At 35.3% G+C, this 21,728-nt stretch overlaps 2 protein-coding genes and 1 long non-coding RNA gene across 3 annotated transcripts in view; all 3 read right to left on the minus strand.

Annotated features, from left to right (window-relative positions):
• LOC134806793 (proton channel OtopLc-like) overlaps positions 1 to 4,838 on the minus strand; it is a 75,977-nt gene extending 71,139 nt beyond the window's left edge. The window contains exon 1 of the mRNA XM_063780155.1: positions 4,501 to 4,838. Coding sequence (XP_063636225.1) covers positions 4,501 to 4,724 — 224 coding nt within the window. The 5' untranslated portion in view covers positions 4,725 to 4,838. The remainder of the gene's footprint in view (positions 1 to 4,500) is intronic.
• Positions 4,839 to 7,447: 2,609 nt separating this feature from the next.
• LOC134789417 (uncharacterized) overlaps positions 7,448 to 21,728 on the minus strand; it is a 115,004-nt gene continuing 100,723 nt past the window's right edge. The window contains exon 2 of the long non-coding RNA XR_010144062.1: positions 7,448 to 7,932. This is a non-coding gene — a long non-coding RNA (uncharacterized LOC134789417). The remainder of the gene's footprint in view (positions 7,933 to 21,728) is intronic.
• On the minus strand, positions 13,342 to 20,419 carry LOC134806551 (vesicle-associated membrane protein 7). The gene is made up of 4 exons (XM_063779853.1): positions 19,997 to 20,419; positions 19,692 to 19,920; positions 15,734 to 15,801; positions 13,342 to 15,081 (listed from the first exon to the last, which is right to left on the minus strand). The coding sequence occupies exons 1-4, from the start codon at positions 20,198 to 20,200 to the stop codon at positions 14,923 to 14,925; spliced, it is 660 nt and encodes a 219-aa protein (XP_063635923.1). The 5' UTR covers positions 20,201 to 20,419; the 3' UTR covers positions 13,342 to 14,922.

A 21,728-nucleotide genomic window follows, 5' to 3' on the forward strand; every position in this document is an offset into this window, starting at 1 on the left:
ATTTTAACGACCCTGGCTACGTTTTACTGGACTTGATAATATTATGTGGCGACCGTGGGTCAATGCGAGTGCAAGTGGACATTAACTAATATGTATAATAATTATACATTTTCATCTTTCTACATATTTTATTTAACACCAGAATACGTCCCTGTCGTGGCTAAGCTGCATGTGACTTTCCAAAAGATTGAATATGATATTATCTTTTTAGGCCATTTTAACCCCATTCAACAAGAAATAAGGTTTAGAATTCAATATACATGCAATGTACTTCTAACTTATTTTGTAAGTAAATTGGTTGGCGCCTACGAGAACAAAAGCAGATAATAGGATTGTAATAGAACAATGCCATTGTTAGTACAGGTAAGTGAACAAGATCAGTTCAAAAAATTTTACCTATACTTTGTACTCTCACAAACAGGGTATTGTTCTTTTATGACTATGTGGCTCAATAGGTTCAATTCAGCAGTGCAATGGTAATTTAGCCAATTGCAGTAAGTCTCTTAGTCGCGTTAATCAAGACGATAGATCAACTAATCTAATAGGTGTTTAAAGAAGATATACTTTCAACGGAAGAATTAATTTCAGTATAACTAACAGCGTTTCGTGCAATGTTACGGCTACCGTGGCGGTGTAGTGCGTCTGGTATGTTCGCTGAGAACAGAGTAGATGACTTTTACGCTATAATGCGTAAAAGGCACTGGTCGTTTGTCGGGAGAGTGAGCGAATCGATGAACAGCATTGGTAACATAGTATACACAACTTGCTACTGTGTGAGCGAGATTTCCGCTGCACCTATTTAATTTAATTTAATTAGTACCTAGTTTTTAAGTTATACATAGCTTTAATTTATAAATAATATTTAGCATGTAATTATTATTGTAATGTAATGGGTTCATACCTAAATAAATAACATTTTTATTTATTTCTTTATTTTATTTATTAATATTATGAAAAACTAAAATTGCAAAGTTCACTAAATATAAGTTGATAAAACGCCTGGAATGAGTAGGTATAAAACACTATTTATAAATTAGGTATGTTTTTGAGTAATCTGTATTTTTTGCAGATCTAAAAGTCGCAAAGTTAAACAGCTCCTACTTGACAAGACACTTTATAGCGTTAAAGAATACTTAAATAATAACTATTAATGTATCCATTAGTATCAATAGACTACTTAATTAATTGATTATTATTCAAATTGTATATGTAATTGAAATTGAATCATATTTTTAATGTTTTTTTTATTTTTTTATGTTTGTAAAATAATGTAAATAAGTATTAGTTTAAAATGTGTACCTAGCGTACCTACCTTGACGATCTCACTATGTGTGCATATTTTTGTTTGTATTTTTGAAAATTTTGTATTACTATTGAGAAATAAATAAATCTGAATCTGAATCTAAGGTAGCGGCGTGCTAGCTAAATACTTAGGTAAGTAGGTCCATTGAAAGCTACACACTTCACTCTAAGTGAAGTGTTTTTTTATCTTTTTTTTTATAGAACTTAGCGCTTTTCATCCAAAAGCAAAGACAAGCAAAACTTAATTTAAATGTGTTTACTCGTATTTATAGAATTATCCAAATACCCTTCAGTTGAATTAAGCGCGCCATTCATTAATTAAACCGGCCCAAACCCAATTATAAATGTTTTACGTTTTCACCATGTCTGCTTGCCTGCATATTAAATTACGGCAGCATGATTTATTTACCGCCAATGTACGTACACCGGATATTAAATAACTAAGTACATAAAGTGAACGACGAACTAGTACCGAGGAAAAATGTGGTTTTTAGCTTCAGTTTCAAGCCTTATAAGTACCTAACTAGAGGTTTGACTTGACTTGACCAGCGATTTTTCAGAGAGCAGAAAGCTCATAGCTTAAAACGTGACTCGCCGAAGGAAGAAAGTTTTTTTAAGTTACTTCCGAATGACTAGGAGGAATTTGATAAGGCTTTCACCTTGTTTTGACACGAACACGTGTCATTAGGCATCTCACGCGTACCAACAAGTGCGAGTGAGATACCTATGTAATAATGAGACAAATCCTTACCAGATTGTCCTTAACAAATTGTTAAAACAGAATCGAGCTCAAAGCTCTAAACAGGTGCGGAACAGGTGCTCTGTGCGGAAAGAGAAGAGTCGTAGAATGTATTGGATCCCATACATTTCACGACTCTTCTCTTTCCGCACAGACTCTACACCGTGTTTTTTTTTTATTTCCGTTAATTTCAAGGGTGCATTCCTGAGCTTGGTTGTCTATTGTTTGTCCGAAAATTACATAAAATAATACTCATATGCCCGAATTTTATTTGCCCGAATTTCATTTGCCCGAATTGTTTGTTTACCATAAAAATTATGTGACATACTCTTTGTTTACCCGATTATTAGATTCCAGAACGTACGAGTGCCATACAGACATAGAGTGTTGTTGTCCATATTATTAATTGTAATAATATTATTTAATAGAATGTTTAAAGCTCACCTAACCCAATTTTCCAGTAGTATTTCTTTTCTGTAAGGGTCGCAGTTCAAACCTAACCTAACCCATTTTTCTAGTAGCATTTGGTTTCTGTAAGGGTCGCAATTCAAACCTAACCTAAGCCACTTTTCTGACAGCATTTCTTTTCTGTAAGGGTCGCAGTTCAAACCTAACCTAACCTACTTTTCTAGTAGCATTTATTTTCTGTGTGGGGTGCAGTTCAAACCTAACCTAACCCACTTTTCCAATAGCATTTCTTTTCTGTAAGGGTCGCAGTTCAAACCTAACCTAACCCACTTTTCCAGTAGCATTACTTTTCTGTAAGGGTCGCAGTTCAAACCTAACCTAACCCATTTTTAGGGTTCCGTACCCAAAGGGTAAAACGGGACCCTATTACTAAGACTTCGCTGTCCGTCCGTCTGTCCGTCCGTCCGTCCGTCCGTCCGTCCGTCCGTCCGTCCGTCTGTCACCAGGCTGTATCTCACGAACCGTGATAGCTAGACAGTTGAAATTTTCACAGATTATGTATTTCTGTTGCCGCTATAACAACAAATACTAAAAACAGAATAAAATAAAGATTTAAATGGGGCTCCCATACAACAAACGTGATTTTTGACCAAAGTTAAGCAACGTCGGGAGTGGTCAGTACTTGGATGGGTGACCGTTTTTTTTTTGTTTTTTTGTTTTTTTTTTATATGGTACGGAACCCTTCGTGCGCGAGACCGACTCGCACTTGCCCGATTTTTTCTAGTAGCCTTTGGTTTCTGTAAAAAAAAAATATTATGGCTAGTGATAATTATGGCTTACAATGATGATGACAAATGATATTATTGAAATTGATTTAATGGGAAACAAAGTTTCTGGCACGTGACTAATATAGTAAACAATAAGTATTGCATATGTAATTATGGGAAACAATATAATGGCTGTTCACTATTATGGCAAATGAAATTCTGGCAAGTGGGTGTATACCCCTGAGCTTAAATCAAGTAACTTTCTCAAAGACACCGATATTCTAATTAACTCCATTTCGGAGATAATCAATAATTTATTTTTTTCCTATAAGGCCTCTACAAGCGTGTACACTTGCCTTAGGGCCGGTTTACATATTGATTAGTGTTTAGAATGAGTTCATACATTTGCTACTAAACTTAAGTAAGTACAATCTCGGTCGATCGATGTTCGAAATAACATTGATATGTCACAGATTTCAATTGTTTGGTTGAGTTAAATGTAATGCCCTTGTTACAACAACGCTATATGCTACATTTAATTACTTTTTAAAATTAATTTTTTTTACAAAAAAAAAAGCAAAAAAATATTTTATTTTGAAAATTAACTACTTATGCCATTTAGTTCTCTTAAACGTACTTAACCATACCCCGAAGTTAACGGAATTCAATAAAAACACGGTGTATATTTGATATTTTTTGTGCATTTCATTTTCAGAAAATGTATCGTATCAGAGCGAAAAGGCGTGCTTTGTTACAAGCCAATCCACAGCAGACATACATAGGTACGATGGACACAACGGACAAACCTTGTGTGGTGTATTTTATATATTTTGCTTAAAAACATAAGGTTTGAATACCGGTCTAGCCTAGTAGGTAGTGACCCTGCCTGTGAAGCCGATGGTCCTGGGTTCGAATCCCGGTAAGGGCATTTATTTGTGTGATGAACACAAATATTTGTTCCCGAGTCATGGGTGTTTTCTATGTATGTATATGTATGTATTTATCTATATAAGTAGGTATGTATATCGTCGCCTAGCACCCATAGTACATTCAACTGTAAAAATATGGGTGATGCACAAATCATCTCAAAAATATGTCCCATAGCTCTTATGTCAGCGAATTAAGAACTATGGGACATATTTTTGAATAAGTTGACTACACCCATATTTTTACAGTTGACTGTACAAGCTTTGCTTAGTTTGGAGCTAGGTTGATTTGTGTAAGATGTCCCCTAATATTTATTTAATTTAGGTATAATAGGTATAATGATTCAAAGTAACTCACCACGGCGGGAACTCCTTGGTCTCCTCAAGCCCGGACGGCGTGGCCAGGGTGTCCGCGTCGCCCTCGGACCTGCCTCCCGGGTGCTCGGGTATCACTCGCTCGATCGTCGTCACCTCCTCGATGTCCGAGTCGATCCCCTGAGCAAAGTCCATGTAGAACGACTCTCGCGAGTCGCTCGAGCCTCGCCGAAGCTTGAGCGACAGATCTGGCGAGCTGTCATCCATCTTTGCGGCACTATTTCATGTCACTAGTAAAACTTGTATTTCATAGTTTATGGTAAGGTCCATATTATATATTGTTCATCCATTTTGGAGAGCGGGATTGAGATATTAACCCATTCTGTTAGACTTGAATCTGAATTGAAATTAAGAGTTTAAGTGTCAATGGGATCTTTGTTTTTGAACATTATTGAAGAAGATGAAAATATAGAAGCAGGTATTATTTCGCATCACTCTGTTTATTTTTAGTGTTTCTATCATTCTATGGACTACCTGCCTATATGTGGATCATGAGAAGGATCTCGAGGAGAAGGTAATAGAAGTGTAAAGAACAGGTGTAACAGCCGGCTATATCTGATTAAATCAGACACGAAACTCGTCATTCAGTAAACTATTAGTAAAAGTAGGTACCGAAGTACCGACACAAACATTTAACGAGCGTATAAAACGCATCCGACATGTTAACAAAAAGCGGTCTGACCAGAAACAATGAGATGGCCATTAATCTTCAGCACAAAAAGAGTGAATCGACGTAAAGGAACAATGACCTGTCCATTCGTAGCTTAACCTTCCCTAAAATCGACGCGGCTTCCTGTGGCGTTAATAGCTCACACAAACACACACAGACATACATACACGCACATGCAAGGGCGCTCTTAGACAGAGTGACTCGTAGCGATTACCGAATCCAAGTAACAAGTTACCTATGTACTCACATTGCGTAGGTATTTCGCGACTTCAATGTCAGCCAACAAAGGTATGAGCTGTGTATTATAATTAATCATTGTTATTATAACTACAATCTATCATAAATAATATATTCGAAACTCAAAGTTGGTAACAAACAAATATTTGTCCCTTAAAAGCAACACCGATCTCATACAAATTATTGGTCCTAGCAACCGGATAAGTTAATGACTGCACTTTACAGTGCTACATTTTCACTTGAAATATTGTATACGAATACGAAATTACGTACAAGAATCTAATAAGAACTGACAACAACAATTATTAGTCTACGAAGTATTAGCAAATGAATAATTATGAAATATTCACAGAACAATCCAGGAACACAAAGGACATGAATATTAAAACCACATTTCCCGGCGATATTAATCGCCGGTTTCCCTGGAACAACAATAATGCCCAAGAACAAACATGCTCATTTACACACGTCGCACAATCCGATTCCTATGCTAGGCACGCACAGCGTATTGACACGGATCACTCACACAGGGGTAGTATCGTAGTAAGCACGTGCGTTACGAGCGCGTCAGGGTCAGAACGAGCTGGCGCCCTCCCGCGGCTAAAGTTGGCGCGCGATTGCGGCCGCCGGCCGAGGCGCGCGAGCGGGAAGGGTGGGGGATGCACCCTCCGGGATCAATCTAACCTGCTTCGCTCCCGGTCGACACTCCGTGCCGCGACATTTGGGAAGCATCGATAGATTTATCACAAAAGATCCCACGCTCAGTCGGATCATATTCTGTATTTATATTTTCTTTAAAAAAAATTGATTTATTTTTAAATAAATTCCTTAAGAACTTCTTTTGTTTTAAAACCGAACGTTATAGAGCTAAACGAAGAAGCCAATTCGACTTGTTTCAATGACACCTTGAAAAAGTGAGCCATGTCACCGGTGGATTTAGAATTTTGCTACATGTTATTCACTGTAATCTCTGTTTTTATAACCCGACTACTGAAATGACTGTTTGACTGGCTGTATTGAGATGGCTTGTCTGTAACTATGGGTACCTACTCGAAATGCATCCAATTAATTGAGCTGGAGTTACTTTTGTTTAAATTTGAAGTCAATATTGCATGAACTAGTTGAACTTGAGCTCCTATTCTTCGTTAATCGAATTATTGAGCGGAAAACATGAATGACAGATGCTACCGAGTACAGTCCGTGGAGGAAGTTCAAGAACTCGTAGGTAAACTCGCAATCGCATGCTCCTTACGCCCCGGCACTCGGTGCAAGCACACCTCATTTCCTCACGAGTTCGAGCGCGAACTGCAGATCCATGACACTGACTCTTATTGGTCGAATATGAACTCACGGCGCGATTCGGGAAATGATTTAGAGATTCACTAGATATGAAATAGTAAAGATATGTGACGTTCCACGGCAAAAGGTACCTTATGGCGGCTGGCGCTTAAGCCATTATTAACGCCACTTCAATATTCAGCCGGGGCAATGGTACCTTTTGCCGTGGAACGTCACATATCTTTACTATTTCATATCTAGTCAATTTCTAATTCATTTCCCGAATCACGCCGTCAGTTTCTTAAGGTTTTAAGAAGATTATCGTACGAATGGATGTGCCCAAGATAGCCATAGATATGACTAAATTCGCCACAATTCGTAAAATGTTAGAGTTATACCAAGCTAAGTTGGCGGCGATTTTCATAGCACAGACTGTGCAAGTGTTATTTTAAAGGACAACCTTCTATCAAATTATTTAAATCTTTGCCAACTTAGCTTGGTCTAAAGGGGTCCATTGATTAACAGTCCGCCGGACGGTATCGGCCTGTCAGTTAGAACAAAATTTTGACAGTTTCGAACAACTGACAGGCCGATACCGTCCGGCGGACTGTTAATCAGTGGGCCCCTTTGCTCTACCCTACTACTTTATAATAATTATTTAAGAATTGAATAAATGCTTTCTCTGCAATATTTTCAATAGTTTTTGGATGTTAGAAATGAAACATTGGTGTACGAGTATTAGTGATAACCTATACAAGTTTATAACATATTTTTACAATTTAAACAAGTCATTTTTACTTACAACATATACTTGATATCACAATATTTTATAGTCTATTCAAACATAATTATACAATTTGGAATAACATTGTTCTGATATAAAAAAATTAACAGCGCCAAGTTAGGTATTCACAAGCTCACAGCACTAATAACAGTTTTGAATGATTGACGGTTAGTTTCACTAGACTTATATCGATCTTTAGTTACCCGTGAACAAGATGCATGCCACTGCGTCTAAATATCGGGAGCTCGAAAACAATACAAAAGTTAATCACGCCATATCCCGGTCGATATAAGTCTCACAGCACTAATCCATAGGTACATATTCATAATAAATGGAATTTATGATAGGTCTACTACTTAACTCATTCGATTATCTGTAGTGGTTCCATAGTACATAGTTTGGTCTAAGTCTGTTTAAGTGTTACATTTTTATTTTTTATTCACTTACTACTTAATCCTTTGAACGCCGTGCCTTTAATATATAACGCACCATCGTAATAAATATTGCAATGCATGAAAGTTAATACAAAATTGTAACCATGTGCGTCTGTGACCGTCTTTAGCGGTCAAAGGGCTTACCTATCTTGTTACGTATCGTGGCAGTTAAGTAGTAGATTTACATCTTATTTTATGTACCGATATGCATAACTATTTATTGTTTATCTAAGAGGGTTTAAGACTATTTTATAAGCGAAATTAATTTGGCTTGAATTTCACGGATGCTTTTTATAGCTTTACGAAGGTTATTTTTATCGTAAGGGTTAACACATTCAACACCAAGAACCCGACTGTCGGGTACACTGTTCGTAGCGACTACGCGCTACATACGACGAAACCGTGGCTACGCGCTACGAGCGTAACCCGTAGCACTTAGTGGTATTGAATGTGTTAACCGATATTGAAAGGCTGCGTTTAGCTGCTATTGATAATACACTTGGCTGTTAGTGGCTATCCCATCCCTAAGTTAGGCCCTATCGTCAACGTACCACTATAAGAAGTGGGCATTAGAACGAAATCATGGTATTTCTAATAAAAGGATATCGGTAATAGAACAGCAACAGACTTGACTAGCCATCCACCATTCGTGAACCTTATCACGGTGCAACAAAGTTCACGAATGGGCAGTTACGTGTGTCGACGATAGGGCCTCTCACTAAGCTTTTTATTCCGTTTCAACATCGGTCAACCTCATTGGGAAACCTTTTATAAAACAAATATATAGATAAGGTGCATATATTAGCTATATTCTGTTGGATTAGCTTTGGATCTACGTTTTATATACCTAATAACCCTTTCAAAGTAAGACTATAGTCCGACAATAAATTGTAGAAAATTATTGAGGGCGCCACTTCCTACGTAGCTGTCACATTTTTGACGTAAAATGCTTAAGGATGGCAACAATTTAGTATGGAATTTTTTTAGTTCCATTTTATTTAATTTCTACTATTTTATGTCGCACTATAATTATTACCGGCGTACACGTTAATATGTTGTCATGTCTTTTCATCGACAGTAAACAAATTCCGATTTACATACATTATTACATTGGAAACGTGTTTAATTTTAAGTTAAGGCAGAGGGAATACATTTCCCACCTGATTTTAAACTTTATTTCAAAGCGATATGGTTCAATTTTGCATGATTCCTGACACGCTTATAAAGGGTCAAGCGGCATCGTGCCGGAATAATGTTCGGCGAATATTTAAGTTGGTTCAAAATTTGAGAGAATTTTACTTCTTCAACGTGACAGTGGCGACATGATATGGTTTCCAAACATTATAAGCATTTTAGCAAAAGATCAAAATTATTTATTAACCGCTTTTTCTAAGTTTTGCAAAAAACGCAATTACATACTAAAATATTCAATGAGTCACTCGTGTGATTTTAGTTGAATTTCGTGAGTAATCAATTTCTAAATAATTTTAAATACGAGTACGTTTATATCGCACATATGGTTCAAAATTTAAATCACACATTGGCCTAAACTAAATATTATACACTATGGAGCAAATGATCTAGTGAAAATAATATTTAAATTCCGCATAACTTAAGCCGACCACTGACTAACAGGCCGCCGGACGATATCGGCCTGTCAGTTAGAACAAAAATTTGACAGCTCCGAACAACTGACAGGCCGATATCGTCCGGCGGACTGGTAATCAGTGGGCCCCTTTACTTCCACGTTTTTTAGTTCAGTGTTAATCGATTTGACAGTGCAATATTTGGTTTTATGTAAAAAAAAATAAAAAATCTGTCTAGTTTATCAATACGCAATATACGCATTACATTAATTATTAGTTAAGATTGTTGTTACTACCATCTAGTTACTTTTATTTTTTATATTATCTTTACAGAACACTCGATAGAATTTTGTGAAATCTTTATACATTTTTAGTCATTACGAGTTCGTATAGGAATGAGTTTGCTTTTTACTTCGCAAAATTGTCTTGGGTACCAAGTTTAAATTGTCTATGTAGTGGTTCGGTGCATTATTCGCAGTTTAAATAAATATGTTCTGACACACCTTTACTGATGTTATTATGTTTTTTTAAACAGCTAGATCAAGTAGTTACTTAAGTGGACCTGTCCAATTTCTTTGTCCAATGTGTAATTTGTCTCACATTTTGCTTAATGAGAGAGTGAGACGCAATGACATTGGACCTAGATATTGGACAGATGGAATCAGTGTTGCCAGATGGTCACAAAAGTCACATTTTTCGGGACTTTTCGCCTTCTCGTGTGACATGTGCGTGACTTACGATTTTGAGGCAATTTTTGTGACTTTTTAAGCTAGTCGAATTTTAGACAAGTTTAGTTCTGCTATTTGTATTATTTAGGAACGCAGTGAACGCACCCAAGTTAACACTTGCACTGAGACCTTGACGTTACATCCACCATCATGTTTATTATAATAGTCGTGGCAAGATGAGACTTGTTGCCTTAACATGACGGTGTCATTTAGTTTGATAGTAGTAGTTATTTTTTTAGTGTATGATTAATTTCTTTTAGCCTCATATCTTGAATATCTGTACGAATAGCATTATAATTACTTCGGACAAAAGTTTTATCACAAAATTTTCTACAAATTTGGTTATGTTCATTTTTACTCTGCGATCAATACTTTAGGAGCTACAGGCTGTTAAAGTTAAATAAGAGATAATAAATAGACGGTTTAAGAAAACGTCGTTTTATCGTAATTGTTCATCATAAATAAAAAAAAAATAGTTTAGGATAAGCAAGCTAAGCGACCTGCTGATATAATATTAAAAAAAAAACCGGCCAAGAGCATGTCGGGCAATGCTCAGTGTAGGGTCCCGTAGTTACCCGTCCGTCAAAATAGACTATTTGCAAAAACTCAAAAACTGCTAAACCGATTAGGTTCGCTATATTTTTCCTTGAAAGTCTTTACTAAGTTTTACTTTCACGATTTTTTAAATATTTTTTGGACCCATGGTTAAAATGCTAGGGGAACTAAAGTGGAAAACACAACTTTTTTTCTATCAGATCGATTATTTCCAAAAATATTAAGTTGATCAAAAATGGTCCTTAAAGACCCTTATTCATTTTAAAAGACCTATCCAAGACACCCCACACTATAGGGTTAAAGCGAAAAAAAAATTCATCCCCACTTAATGTAGGGGAGTCACCCTAAAAAAATATTTTTTCTAGTTTGATTTTACGACTCTGTCAGTGTAACAAATTTATATATTCATGCCAAATTTAATAATAGAAACTAGAAAAAAATGTTTTTTATGGTGGCTGCCCTACATTAAAGTTGGGATGAATTTTTTTTCGCTTCCACCCTATAGTGTGGGATGTCGTTAGATAGGTTTTTTAAAACGAATACGGGTCTTCAAGAATTATTTTTTGATCAACTTAATATTTTCGGAAATAATCGATCTGAAAGAAAAAAAGTTGTGCTTTCCCCTTTATTTCCCTAACTTTTGAACCATGGGTCCAAAAAATATGAAAAAAATCATAAAAACATAGCTTAGTAAAGACTTTCAAGGATAAATATAGCGAACCTAATCGGTATAGCTGTTTTTGAGTTTTTGCGGAATAGTCTATTTTGACAGACGGGTAACTACGGAACCCTACACTGAGCATGGCCCGACATGCTCTAAGCCGGTTTTTTTTTATATTTTATCAGCAGGTCACTTAGCTTGCTTACTCCAAACTAAAATTTTTGTTTATGATGAACAATTACGAAAAAAAACGACGTTTTCTTAATTCGTCTATTTTTTATCTCTAATTTAGCTTTAACAGCCTGAAGCACCTAAAGTATTGAACGTAGAGTAAAAATAAACATAACCAAATTTATTATTATTTATTATTTTATTTGATACACTAGCAGCTCTTAGAGCTGATGCGTGTATATCGAAGCACTTGTATTTTATTTTGCACTTTTTAAAGTTCTAAAATGTGTATCTAGTCTATTTTTGAAAGTGTTGACCGATGGTGCACTAACAACAGTTTCTGGTAGAGAGTTCCACACATTTACCACACGATTCGGCAGGAAGTGTTTTCTAGGGTTACTAGCACACGGAGGTTTGACAAGTTTTTTAGAGTGCCCTCTCAACCTTACATTCTGGCTCAATATTTGGAACATTGTAGTGTCCGGACAAGATTTTGTAAGTCTCAATAAGATCGCCTCGCTTCCTTCTGTCCTCTAATGTTGTAAGACCTAATTCTTGAAGCCGTTCTTCATATGGTTTATCTTTCAATGAAGCAACCATTTTAGTTGCTCTTCGTTGAACTCTTTCCAGCATTGTAATGTCCTTTTTAAAGTAGGGGGACCATATCTGAAAAGCATACTCAAGTAAAGGACGAAGATATGACTTGTATATTCTAATAAATAGGTCTTTAGTAATAACATGGAATGCTTTCCGGATCATATACAGCATACAATTTGCTCTCTTGGTGATTTTGGTGATATGTGTGTCCCATTTCAAGTTATGTGAAACAGTGATGCCCAGGTCTCTTTGACCAGCTACTGCTTGCAGGGGAACAGAGTCAATGTAGTAATTTAGTTTAGGATTTGTTTTCCCTATGTGTAGAACTCTGCACTTGTCAGCATTTAGTGATATGAGCCAGTCTTTAGTCCACTGAATTATGCGATCTAAATCGCTTTGGATAATATTGTGACTTACTAATGGATTACCCATAACTTTGGTGTCATCAGTAAATATATTTGTAGGAAATTGTATGATAAAACTTTTATCCGAAGTAATTATAATGCTATTTGTACATATATTCGAGATATGAGCAAAAATAAGAAAAAAGGTACCTTTAACCCTCCCTGCACCCTCAGCACACCCCCTACCCTCGAGGACTTTTAGCATGTTTATCTGGACACCACAAGGTATACCTGTACCAATTTTCAAAACTACACGAATTATTTCCGCAGATTTTTCTAATTTGCTTGGGTTATTGAAAATCTTAATTTTATTACTTTCTCATTGGCCCCCCAAAAGTAGCTTAAAATTCATTTGTTTACGTTACATGACTTAGGTACATGTCCGTCTTTGGATCACTAATTTGACTAATTTCCACCAATTTGTACCAAATTTCAACTTAATTGGCCCAGTAGTTTCCGTGAAAATAGGCTGTGACAGACGGACAGACAGACGCACGAGTGATCCTATAAGGGTTCCGTTTTTTCCTTTTGAGGAAAAATCATAAAAGATTAGTAGATTTTTTGAGATATATAATTTTTTCTGAATTTCTTCTAACAAAATCGATTTACCTACCCATACAATACAATAATATAAAAATGTGACTTGAGCAGCAAAAATGTGACTTTTAGGGAAACAAAACGTAACTTATGACTCCAGAGCCCTGGCAACACTGGATGGAATACCACCCTTATTTTTGTTTTTCAATGTGAACAAAGACAGGCCAAAATTAATTCAAAAATCAAGTTGGTCATTTTAATAAGCATTACATTAACCAAAAGAATAATAAATAATATTAGCGTATAGATGCGATGTTTCCTACTAGTGTTTATCCAGGGGTCATAAACCTTTTTCACAGGGAACGGCTTTTAAAATAGGCTATTTTTTGTTTATGAAACTTCTAAATGATTTTTAGACGTCATATATTATGGATTTATTTTTATGAGGTTTTGCTCATTTAAAAGCTTGAAACAATTTTATGTTCGTATAGAAAACTAGACTTTTGGAATTAAAATTACTCGTTCAAGTTTTTTGTACTTGCAGTAATAGAAGAATGCTTTAATGTGGGCATTTATTTAATTAGAATAAAGTAAAAATAATTATATTTTATGCGAACAAAATTTTATCCCAATAAACCTAACAAAGAAGGTTTAATGTTATTCAATGACGATGTTTTAAGTGTCTGTAATTGAGTGATCCAGGGCGAAGAATAGCATTTTTTTTTATAATTCGTAACTATACTCATATCTTTAGGTATTTAAATAAAATAAAAGTAAACAAAATATACCCTGAAATAGATGAAAATATTACATGATCAAATAATGTAGGTTAAAGTCAGGTTGTTCAGTGACTGATCCAGGCGGTTTTGTATTTGGTTGTTTATTGGTTAACCAATAAATGTTATAACTACCCGAAAATGTACAAATTGTTTGTTTACTTTTTTTTTATACCTAAAGATACAGACTATATATAGTGTGTGCCGATTGTTACGATACTTTCTATAATGGTTCGAATTAAATACCCTTATCGACATGCATGTTTAGGTTAAGAACTTCGTCGAAAGGCTAAATACATACAAAATAAAACCTGTGTAACAAATAGCACTGCAAACTACCAATTGCATTTTAATAACCTGGGGTTACTAGGTATAATGTGTAGTTTAACCCAAGGTTAAATAAGAATGTTAAAAACATTATAACCGAGGTAATAATTTAATTCCAAGCCATTTAACGATTAGGAAATGCGAACCGGTAAATGTGTACTGAAATTACTAGTAATCTGATAAATTAGTTAAATTACCATCGCGTTTCATGCAAACACTTATCCGTTTGAAAGACTAGTACGATGCGGTTTATATTCTTTTTTTTTTCATATTACAAGTTATATTGTCACGGAATAAAGCCTTCGTCATCTATCAACAGGGAATTGGACTGGCGACTTAAATTAGTTACCCACTTAATTCGAAATGTCAAATCGATTTTTCAGTATGAAGTTTATATGATCATTCATACGTGATCCTGTGACGTCAATGTTACCGTTCTTACTATTTGTGAGGTCAAAACCATTGGTACGTTGGTTTTAGGACAATAAAAAAAAATTAGAAAGCTGCAACACACTTCATTAGAGACAGCGAGTGCGAGTGAGACGGCCGGCTTAATGATTTACGACTCGAACGTTGATTTTGGTTCCACAATGCAGTTTTATATGACGCCTGGATCGTTGCTTCTATACGCCTTATTTTATTATTCTCATATAGTAAAGTCTAACCGACGCATGTTTTCCAAGCCAGGCCGCCGCACGCCATGGCGCCGATGAAGTAGACGGCCAGAGCAGCCACGAGCGCCATGATCACGTACATTTTGATGTTCTTCCAGAAGAGGTTGCGCTGTAACGTCCGCGCGGTGCCGTTGAAGGAAACAGACTGGAAAAGTTAAAACGTTTGGGTAAACAACATACATCTATCACCATCCGAAAATATTTGAGACCAAGATTCATAACAATTTCTTCACAGTCTGAAATATCAGGCAGTCATCGAAAATGCATGAAAGCATAAAACAATTTTGAACTATGAATGAAAGTAGAGTGTCCGAATTAAGATTTGATAGCTATTGGTCCAAGTTGGATGAATCGCATGTTGGACCAACAGTTATCAAATCCAACACAATAAATATTAAATATTACTCAGAAGTGATGGCGTGGCTAAAAGCAGACTATATAAAAAACAAGTAAGTTGCTGTTTTGATACGCATTGCGTTGAATTAAATTGTATTGCAAGTATGTACCATCACCCACACTTTTAACTGTCCATAGTGTCCATCGGTGGACCTTATGCCTTTCGTAATAAGGTCCACCGATGGACAGTTAAGAGTGTTGCTGTTTGACCTGTTTGTATGGTGAGTAAGTCACCATACAATTTAATTATTGACATTTTAATTGTATAACCCTTAAAACACCCTTCTATGTAAAACCCTTTTAATGTGCAAATAAATGATTATGATTGTAATTAAACATTTTAGATAATCAAAGTATAATGTTATGGTGTGGAATGATTTGTTTTGTAAAATAATAATTACATTTGTGGCCAAGTTATCAGCTTTGTTGATAAGCAGCTCTAACTTTTCGCCCCGAGTCGCCATATTGTCTGAAAAGGAAAGAAAACATTTATAAATATTTTCTATCTACACAGTGGGAAAAAAATAACTGCATTCCCGTTGCCAGGGTTTTGGGATTATACTGAGCAACTTTTACCGCTACTAATGGGACCAACCCCGAAATCGCGAAAACAAAATTTGGCTGTTTCATACATTTTGCCTGGTTTATTTTCTATGGGAGGGTACATTTTTTTTCGCGATTTTGGGGTTGGTCCCATAATAAAAGTTGCTCAGTATAATCTCAAAACCACCCTGGCAACCGGAATTCACTTATTTTTTGGTCACCATGTATATGTCGCAGTGAACTAGTAAGATTCGGCATTTTACAAACAGCGTCGGCATTTTACAAACAGCGTCGGCATTTTACAAACAGCGTCGTCATTTTACAAACGTGAAACCTTATTCAAATTGGACAGATAATGGTTAAATTACAAATTCGCCCCTGTTTGGCGCCATAAAATTTTAAAAGCACCCAATTTAAAAATGCTTGAGAAAAAGCAAAGGTAAGTACCTATGGGGGGTGATTTGTGTGTTTATGAAATCTATCGTTGTATACGTGATTGACGGCTCCACTATAAGTAGTTGTCAAAACACATTACTATATTACAAGGAAAATTCTAATGAAGTACCTAATGACTGTAATTCGATTCACAGGAAGACTTCAACCATGAACAAACACAATACCTGGTTGTATTGCATATAGGTACATAAATTATCTCTAACTAGGTAAAGTACCTGTTAGAAAATAATGATGAATCAAAGTCATACGCCAGTGCCATCCTAAGTCAAAAAGACGTAAGTATGCCATTATGTTACTGATATCATATGGAAATAAGGCCTTCAAAGAACAAGGTTAGAAATCATAGGCAAATCATACTAGACTCAGCTATCAGTTTATACTATCAACAACTACATGAATTACTTCTGGCCTTGTCAGTAAGCATAAGTAATGCCTGCACAGATTTCACTTAAGGTTTGTTAACACATCATGCTATTAGATTAGAAAGACAATGGCTAACTAAGTTATGTGTAACAACTTGAATGTAAAATTCAGATTTAAACTGTCACAATTTTTACACATTACTGCATCATACTTCATCTTCTTTTAAGTGTCTATTGTATATTTAAGTATTTAAGTACTGCGGAATGGAGTATCGAGACAAACCATTCTGGTTTAACGATGCTTTTGGATCAAAATATTATGTAATTGTGATTTATTTCTAATAAAAAAAAAAAAATACTTAAGCTTTATAATAAACTCACAGAGAGTCATTCGCCAAGACCACACCCCGGATTTATATATATGACATCCTCGAAACTTCGGAGGTAATATAAAGCTTAAGTATATCCGAGTAAGTCCAGTTAAAGATAAAAGATAAAGATAAAGATAGCCTTTATTGCTAGATATTATGTGTAAGTTACATGTTTTATTTTATTTCCTCTATTTTTTTAATTATTTCTAAGTTGTCCACTGACATAGGCCTCCTCTAAAACCTTCCACCGCTCTCTCTCCCAAGTCCAGTTACAATAAATAATAACTTGAATGTAACTATGCTACTCATTGTATAGTTGTGAAAATGCTAAGAAGCATATTTGGTCTGTTGACATTTCATGCCACACACAAATAACATACACACTTCATCTAACAGATATCTATATCAAAACAATAATAATATAGATTGCATGGTTTATGTGCAACAGCTTAAAAAATAAGCAGTCACATGTTATTGATAAACATTATTGCATCTTGTGTCTATCCTTTAAGACAGCGGTCGGCAACCTTTTAGCAGCCAAGGGACACATAGTAGTTAACGAAGTTGACGCAGGCCCCACTTTGGTAATATTTGTGACTTTAGCAGACATTGTCGTTTGTCAATATTACATACAAAATAACCAGGGAGGCTCGCGTGCCGCAACCGAGAGGTTCGCGGGCCGCTTGTTGCCGACCGCTGCTTTAAAACAGTCAGAAAAATTATAATAATCTACCTAGTCGGTTACTAAGTTCTGTTACAAGGTTTCCAACTCATTAAATATAAGATAAAGCTTAAAATAAAAAAAATTAGGCACAGTTTGATAGCTTATTTTGTAACGATCAAAACATGATATAATAATATAAAATTCAGTTGGAGAATTCATGGGAATCCTTGGAAAGCTCCAGATTACGTGAAGGCGTAAACACGCGGTCAATTTATGAAAATTATACTTTACAGAAGTGTGTCTAATGCAATCTTGCAACTTTGCCAGAAGATTCAATTGCTTATTTTAATGAGACCTCTAAGTTACCGTAAATTTTGTGATGACCGTTTATTTTTTTACTAGTTAATACCCTAAGATATTCCCCTCCAAACATTGTATATTTTTCAGTTTCGCACGAAAACGTATAGATTTAGACAATTGTGCAGGAGGCAGGCTTGGAAAACTCTGTAGACTATGTGTTTAATCAAAGAAACCCATGTAAACTATATGTTAAATTAAAGATGAATAATCAAGCTATCGAATTGTGCAAAGCTGATACATTCTTAATATGATTAGAAATAAATAGCATGTAAAAACGACACGAACAGGGAGCGTACTTTTGACGGTATTTTTTACGCCATTTTTCCGAGTTCTATAAGGAATTCTGCAAAACCAGAACAACTATGTTTATTAGGTTGTATTGTAAGCTTATCATTAATAAATAAGCTTTACAATTGTATACACGAATAATTAAAAATCGCTACCTATTTCCTTTTATTCCGTGAAAACTCTGGTAACGTAACTTACAAGGAAGGGTACCCAACTGTCCGACTACGATTTGATTTATTTTGATATATGTTATAGAGTAGTCTAAAATAACGGACACGTATTTTTTTTTAGTTGCCCAAACTCAACCTGTTAGGAGAAAATGGCCTTCAAAGTACTGAAAATTGACCAAAGTTTCTAATTTCTGAGAAGAGACATGTTCAAAAAAATTGATAATTAATTACTGGTTTCGTTATATGTTGCAGAACATGAATAAAGAATGGGGACGTGTTTTGTCATTTCACCACAAACTCATTTTTTATATAAAAAAAAAATATATATAATGAATATATTTATTATATTCTTATGTCTCTTCTCAGAAATTAGAAGGTTTGGTCAATTTTCAGTACTTTGAAGGCCATTTTCTCCTAACAGGTTGAGTTTGGGCAACTAAAAAAAAATATGTGTCCGTTATTTTAGACTACTCTATAACATATATCAAAATAAATCAAATCGGAGTCGGACAGTTGGGTACCCTTCCTTGTTAGTAACCAACTAGGTACCTCTATAAGTATGTCAAGGGACTAAATATTACAAAAGTAATTGAAATCAGCCAGTACTAAATTGTAAACAAATACTCAATAGTAACCCAGAAGGCTTGTCATTTAATGATATACATTAAAATGCCATTGATAAGGTAATTTACTAAATTCAATGTACATACATTGAACAGTAAATACTTCCACCTCATTAGTGTAACAACAGCTCCATTTCCATGCATATCACTTGTTAAAGCATACAATGCTGTTGCTGGCAAATAAATAACAAAGATAAAGGTTTGATAAGCTGTTTGCATATAATAAATAAATTAACTATCAGGACCAGAAACCAATCATTGAATGTTCATTGTGTATACAATGTGAAATGAACTTGGAAATTGTTTCGTCCTAATTATAGTGGGAAGACTTTATTTAAAGACACAAACATTAACCCCAACAAGCATCACAACTTCAATAATATCTCCACAATTTGATACACAACTATGTAGCTGTGAATATACTTTTACTACTAGCCAATTAGTTTTCTAAACTAGATCATGTTACTTTCCAATGAGGGCTCAAGTAGGTAATACTAAACCATAGATATAAGAACAACTTACCTATATTTTTAACCATGATGTTTTTCAGTTCATCCAGTTCTCCATATATTGTAGATATAGTGTTGAGGTCCCCAGACTCTGTGTAGTGTTTCATTTCAGCGGCCAGGACTCTGGCGAACTCGCCATTCATAGCATAAGGGATAGCAGTCTGGGCCGTTTCAGCAAAAGCTGCAGTGAACCTTCGTTTGATCTCATTGAGGAAGAGGAACGCTCTCGAACGTTGGAATTTCTGTAATATTAGACATACAAATTCAGTCCTATCATGGTAAGAATAAAGCATAAAAATAAGTATTTATATTACTTACATCATCAGTGATGCAGAAGTACACCAGTTTGTTTTCAGCAATATAATGAAATAAATAATTCCCATGAGAGTACGTTAATTTATCATCGTGGGGCGGAATTTTCGACAGTATTTGTTCCGTGACTTCAGTGAAATTTCCTGCACATGAGGCAAATTTGGCCAAAACCACTGTGCCTCGGGCCACCACACTAAATAAAATAGGCATTGTGATGCGCAAATGAATCACAATAATCGGATATCTCAAATAACAAAGAATATCACAAAACAATGGTTGACTAAAACTAGTGGAGGATCAATCCAGAATAGTACTTGCAGCTATCTACGTAAATGCGAACGTCGCTACTAATTGAATTTATATTTATTTTTACAAAAGACAGGAAAACAAAATAAATAATGAGAGCCTACGAAGACGTACGTATCAGTAAATGTTTTTTTAAACTACTTTGTCAGGAATGTCAGGCCACAGATAATTTAAGGTTAATAAACTGTCATTCGGTGCCATAGAAGCATAGACATAGTATTACATAGATGAGCTATACGCGTGCCTCCGTGAGGGACAAAACATACGCAAAGCGACAATATTAAAAACACGTTTTAACATTCCTGACAACAAACCAAAAACAATCTACGTAATTCGGTCGGGTTATTTGTTGCCCACCATAAACCATACTAAATTTTTGGTGGGGAACAAACAAAAAGTGAGACTGTGACAAGGACAAGCAATAATACCGCTTTCTCTGCTCGGCTGCCCTAAGCAGAAAACAAGTAACCCAGTTTTGACAAATTTTTGAGGAGAGCAAAAAAACGTAATTTGTCAGTTTTGTTAGGTATTTGGTCTAAAATGTAACATCTGTTTATACCATTATGTTAAAGGCGATAAAATTAAGCTTATACAGACTTTATTTTTTGTTATTCTTGTATATTAAACTTTGTACAGGCATAAAATGTTTTCTGTGTAGTTTACTGCCCGAAAATTTCAGAACCATTCTACACAAATTCAAGTATCTCGTGTTTAGCTTGGAAATAGCAAGCACTTTAGCATCTTAAATACTAAACATATTTTGCTCTCCGCTCAATAACTTTTCCAATTTTCATGCAATTCTGAAGGAAATAGTACCAAATGAAAGCTAATAATATAAGCTACCGAAAACTGATTTTTATTTCTTTCAGGTTTATCGACTTCAAAATCCCTGTTAGATAATAAAACGCTTGAAAAAAAAATTTTTTTTTATATATTTTAAAGTTCTTTTCTATTGGAAAATAGACTTTTTTTTAATTAGTGATTGATGTTGCCATCCTCGTACCCTCTGTCACATCGGTTATTGGTACCTATTTCATCGATTTTATTTTCAGAGATTATTTTGTGATACGATGACCCATTCCTTCAACAAACCCTCTGTCTTCGTGGATGGGTGGTACCTACAGGATCCTGCTTCCGAACTATTCTTTTTTAGGGTTCCATACCTCATAAGGAAAAAACGGAACCCTTATAGGATCACTTTGTTGTCCGTCCGTCCTCCGTCCATTTGTCTGTCAAGATCCTTTATCTCGGAAACGCGTGGAGGTATCGAGTTGAAATTAGAACCATATACTCAGGTCTACATTCCCTTAAAGATGAAAAAAAAAATCAAACATCTACATTAACGTAAAAAAAAGATACGGTGGTTTATGCCAAAATACATTCTCAAGGGATTCAAAATTTAAAGGGTACCTAAGTAGGTGGGTAGTAGGTA

The sequence above is a fragment of the Cydia splendana genome, chromosome 3, assembly GCF_910591565.1.
Source record: "Cydia splendana chromosome 3, ilCydSple1.2, whole genome shotgun sequence".
Lineage (NCBI taxonomy): Eukaryota > Metazoa > Arthropoda > Insecta > Lepidoptera > Tortricidae > Cydia > Cydia splendana.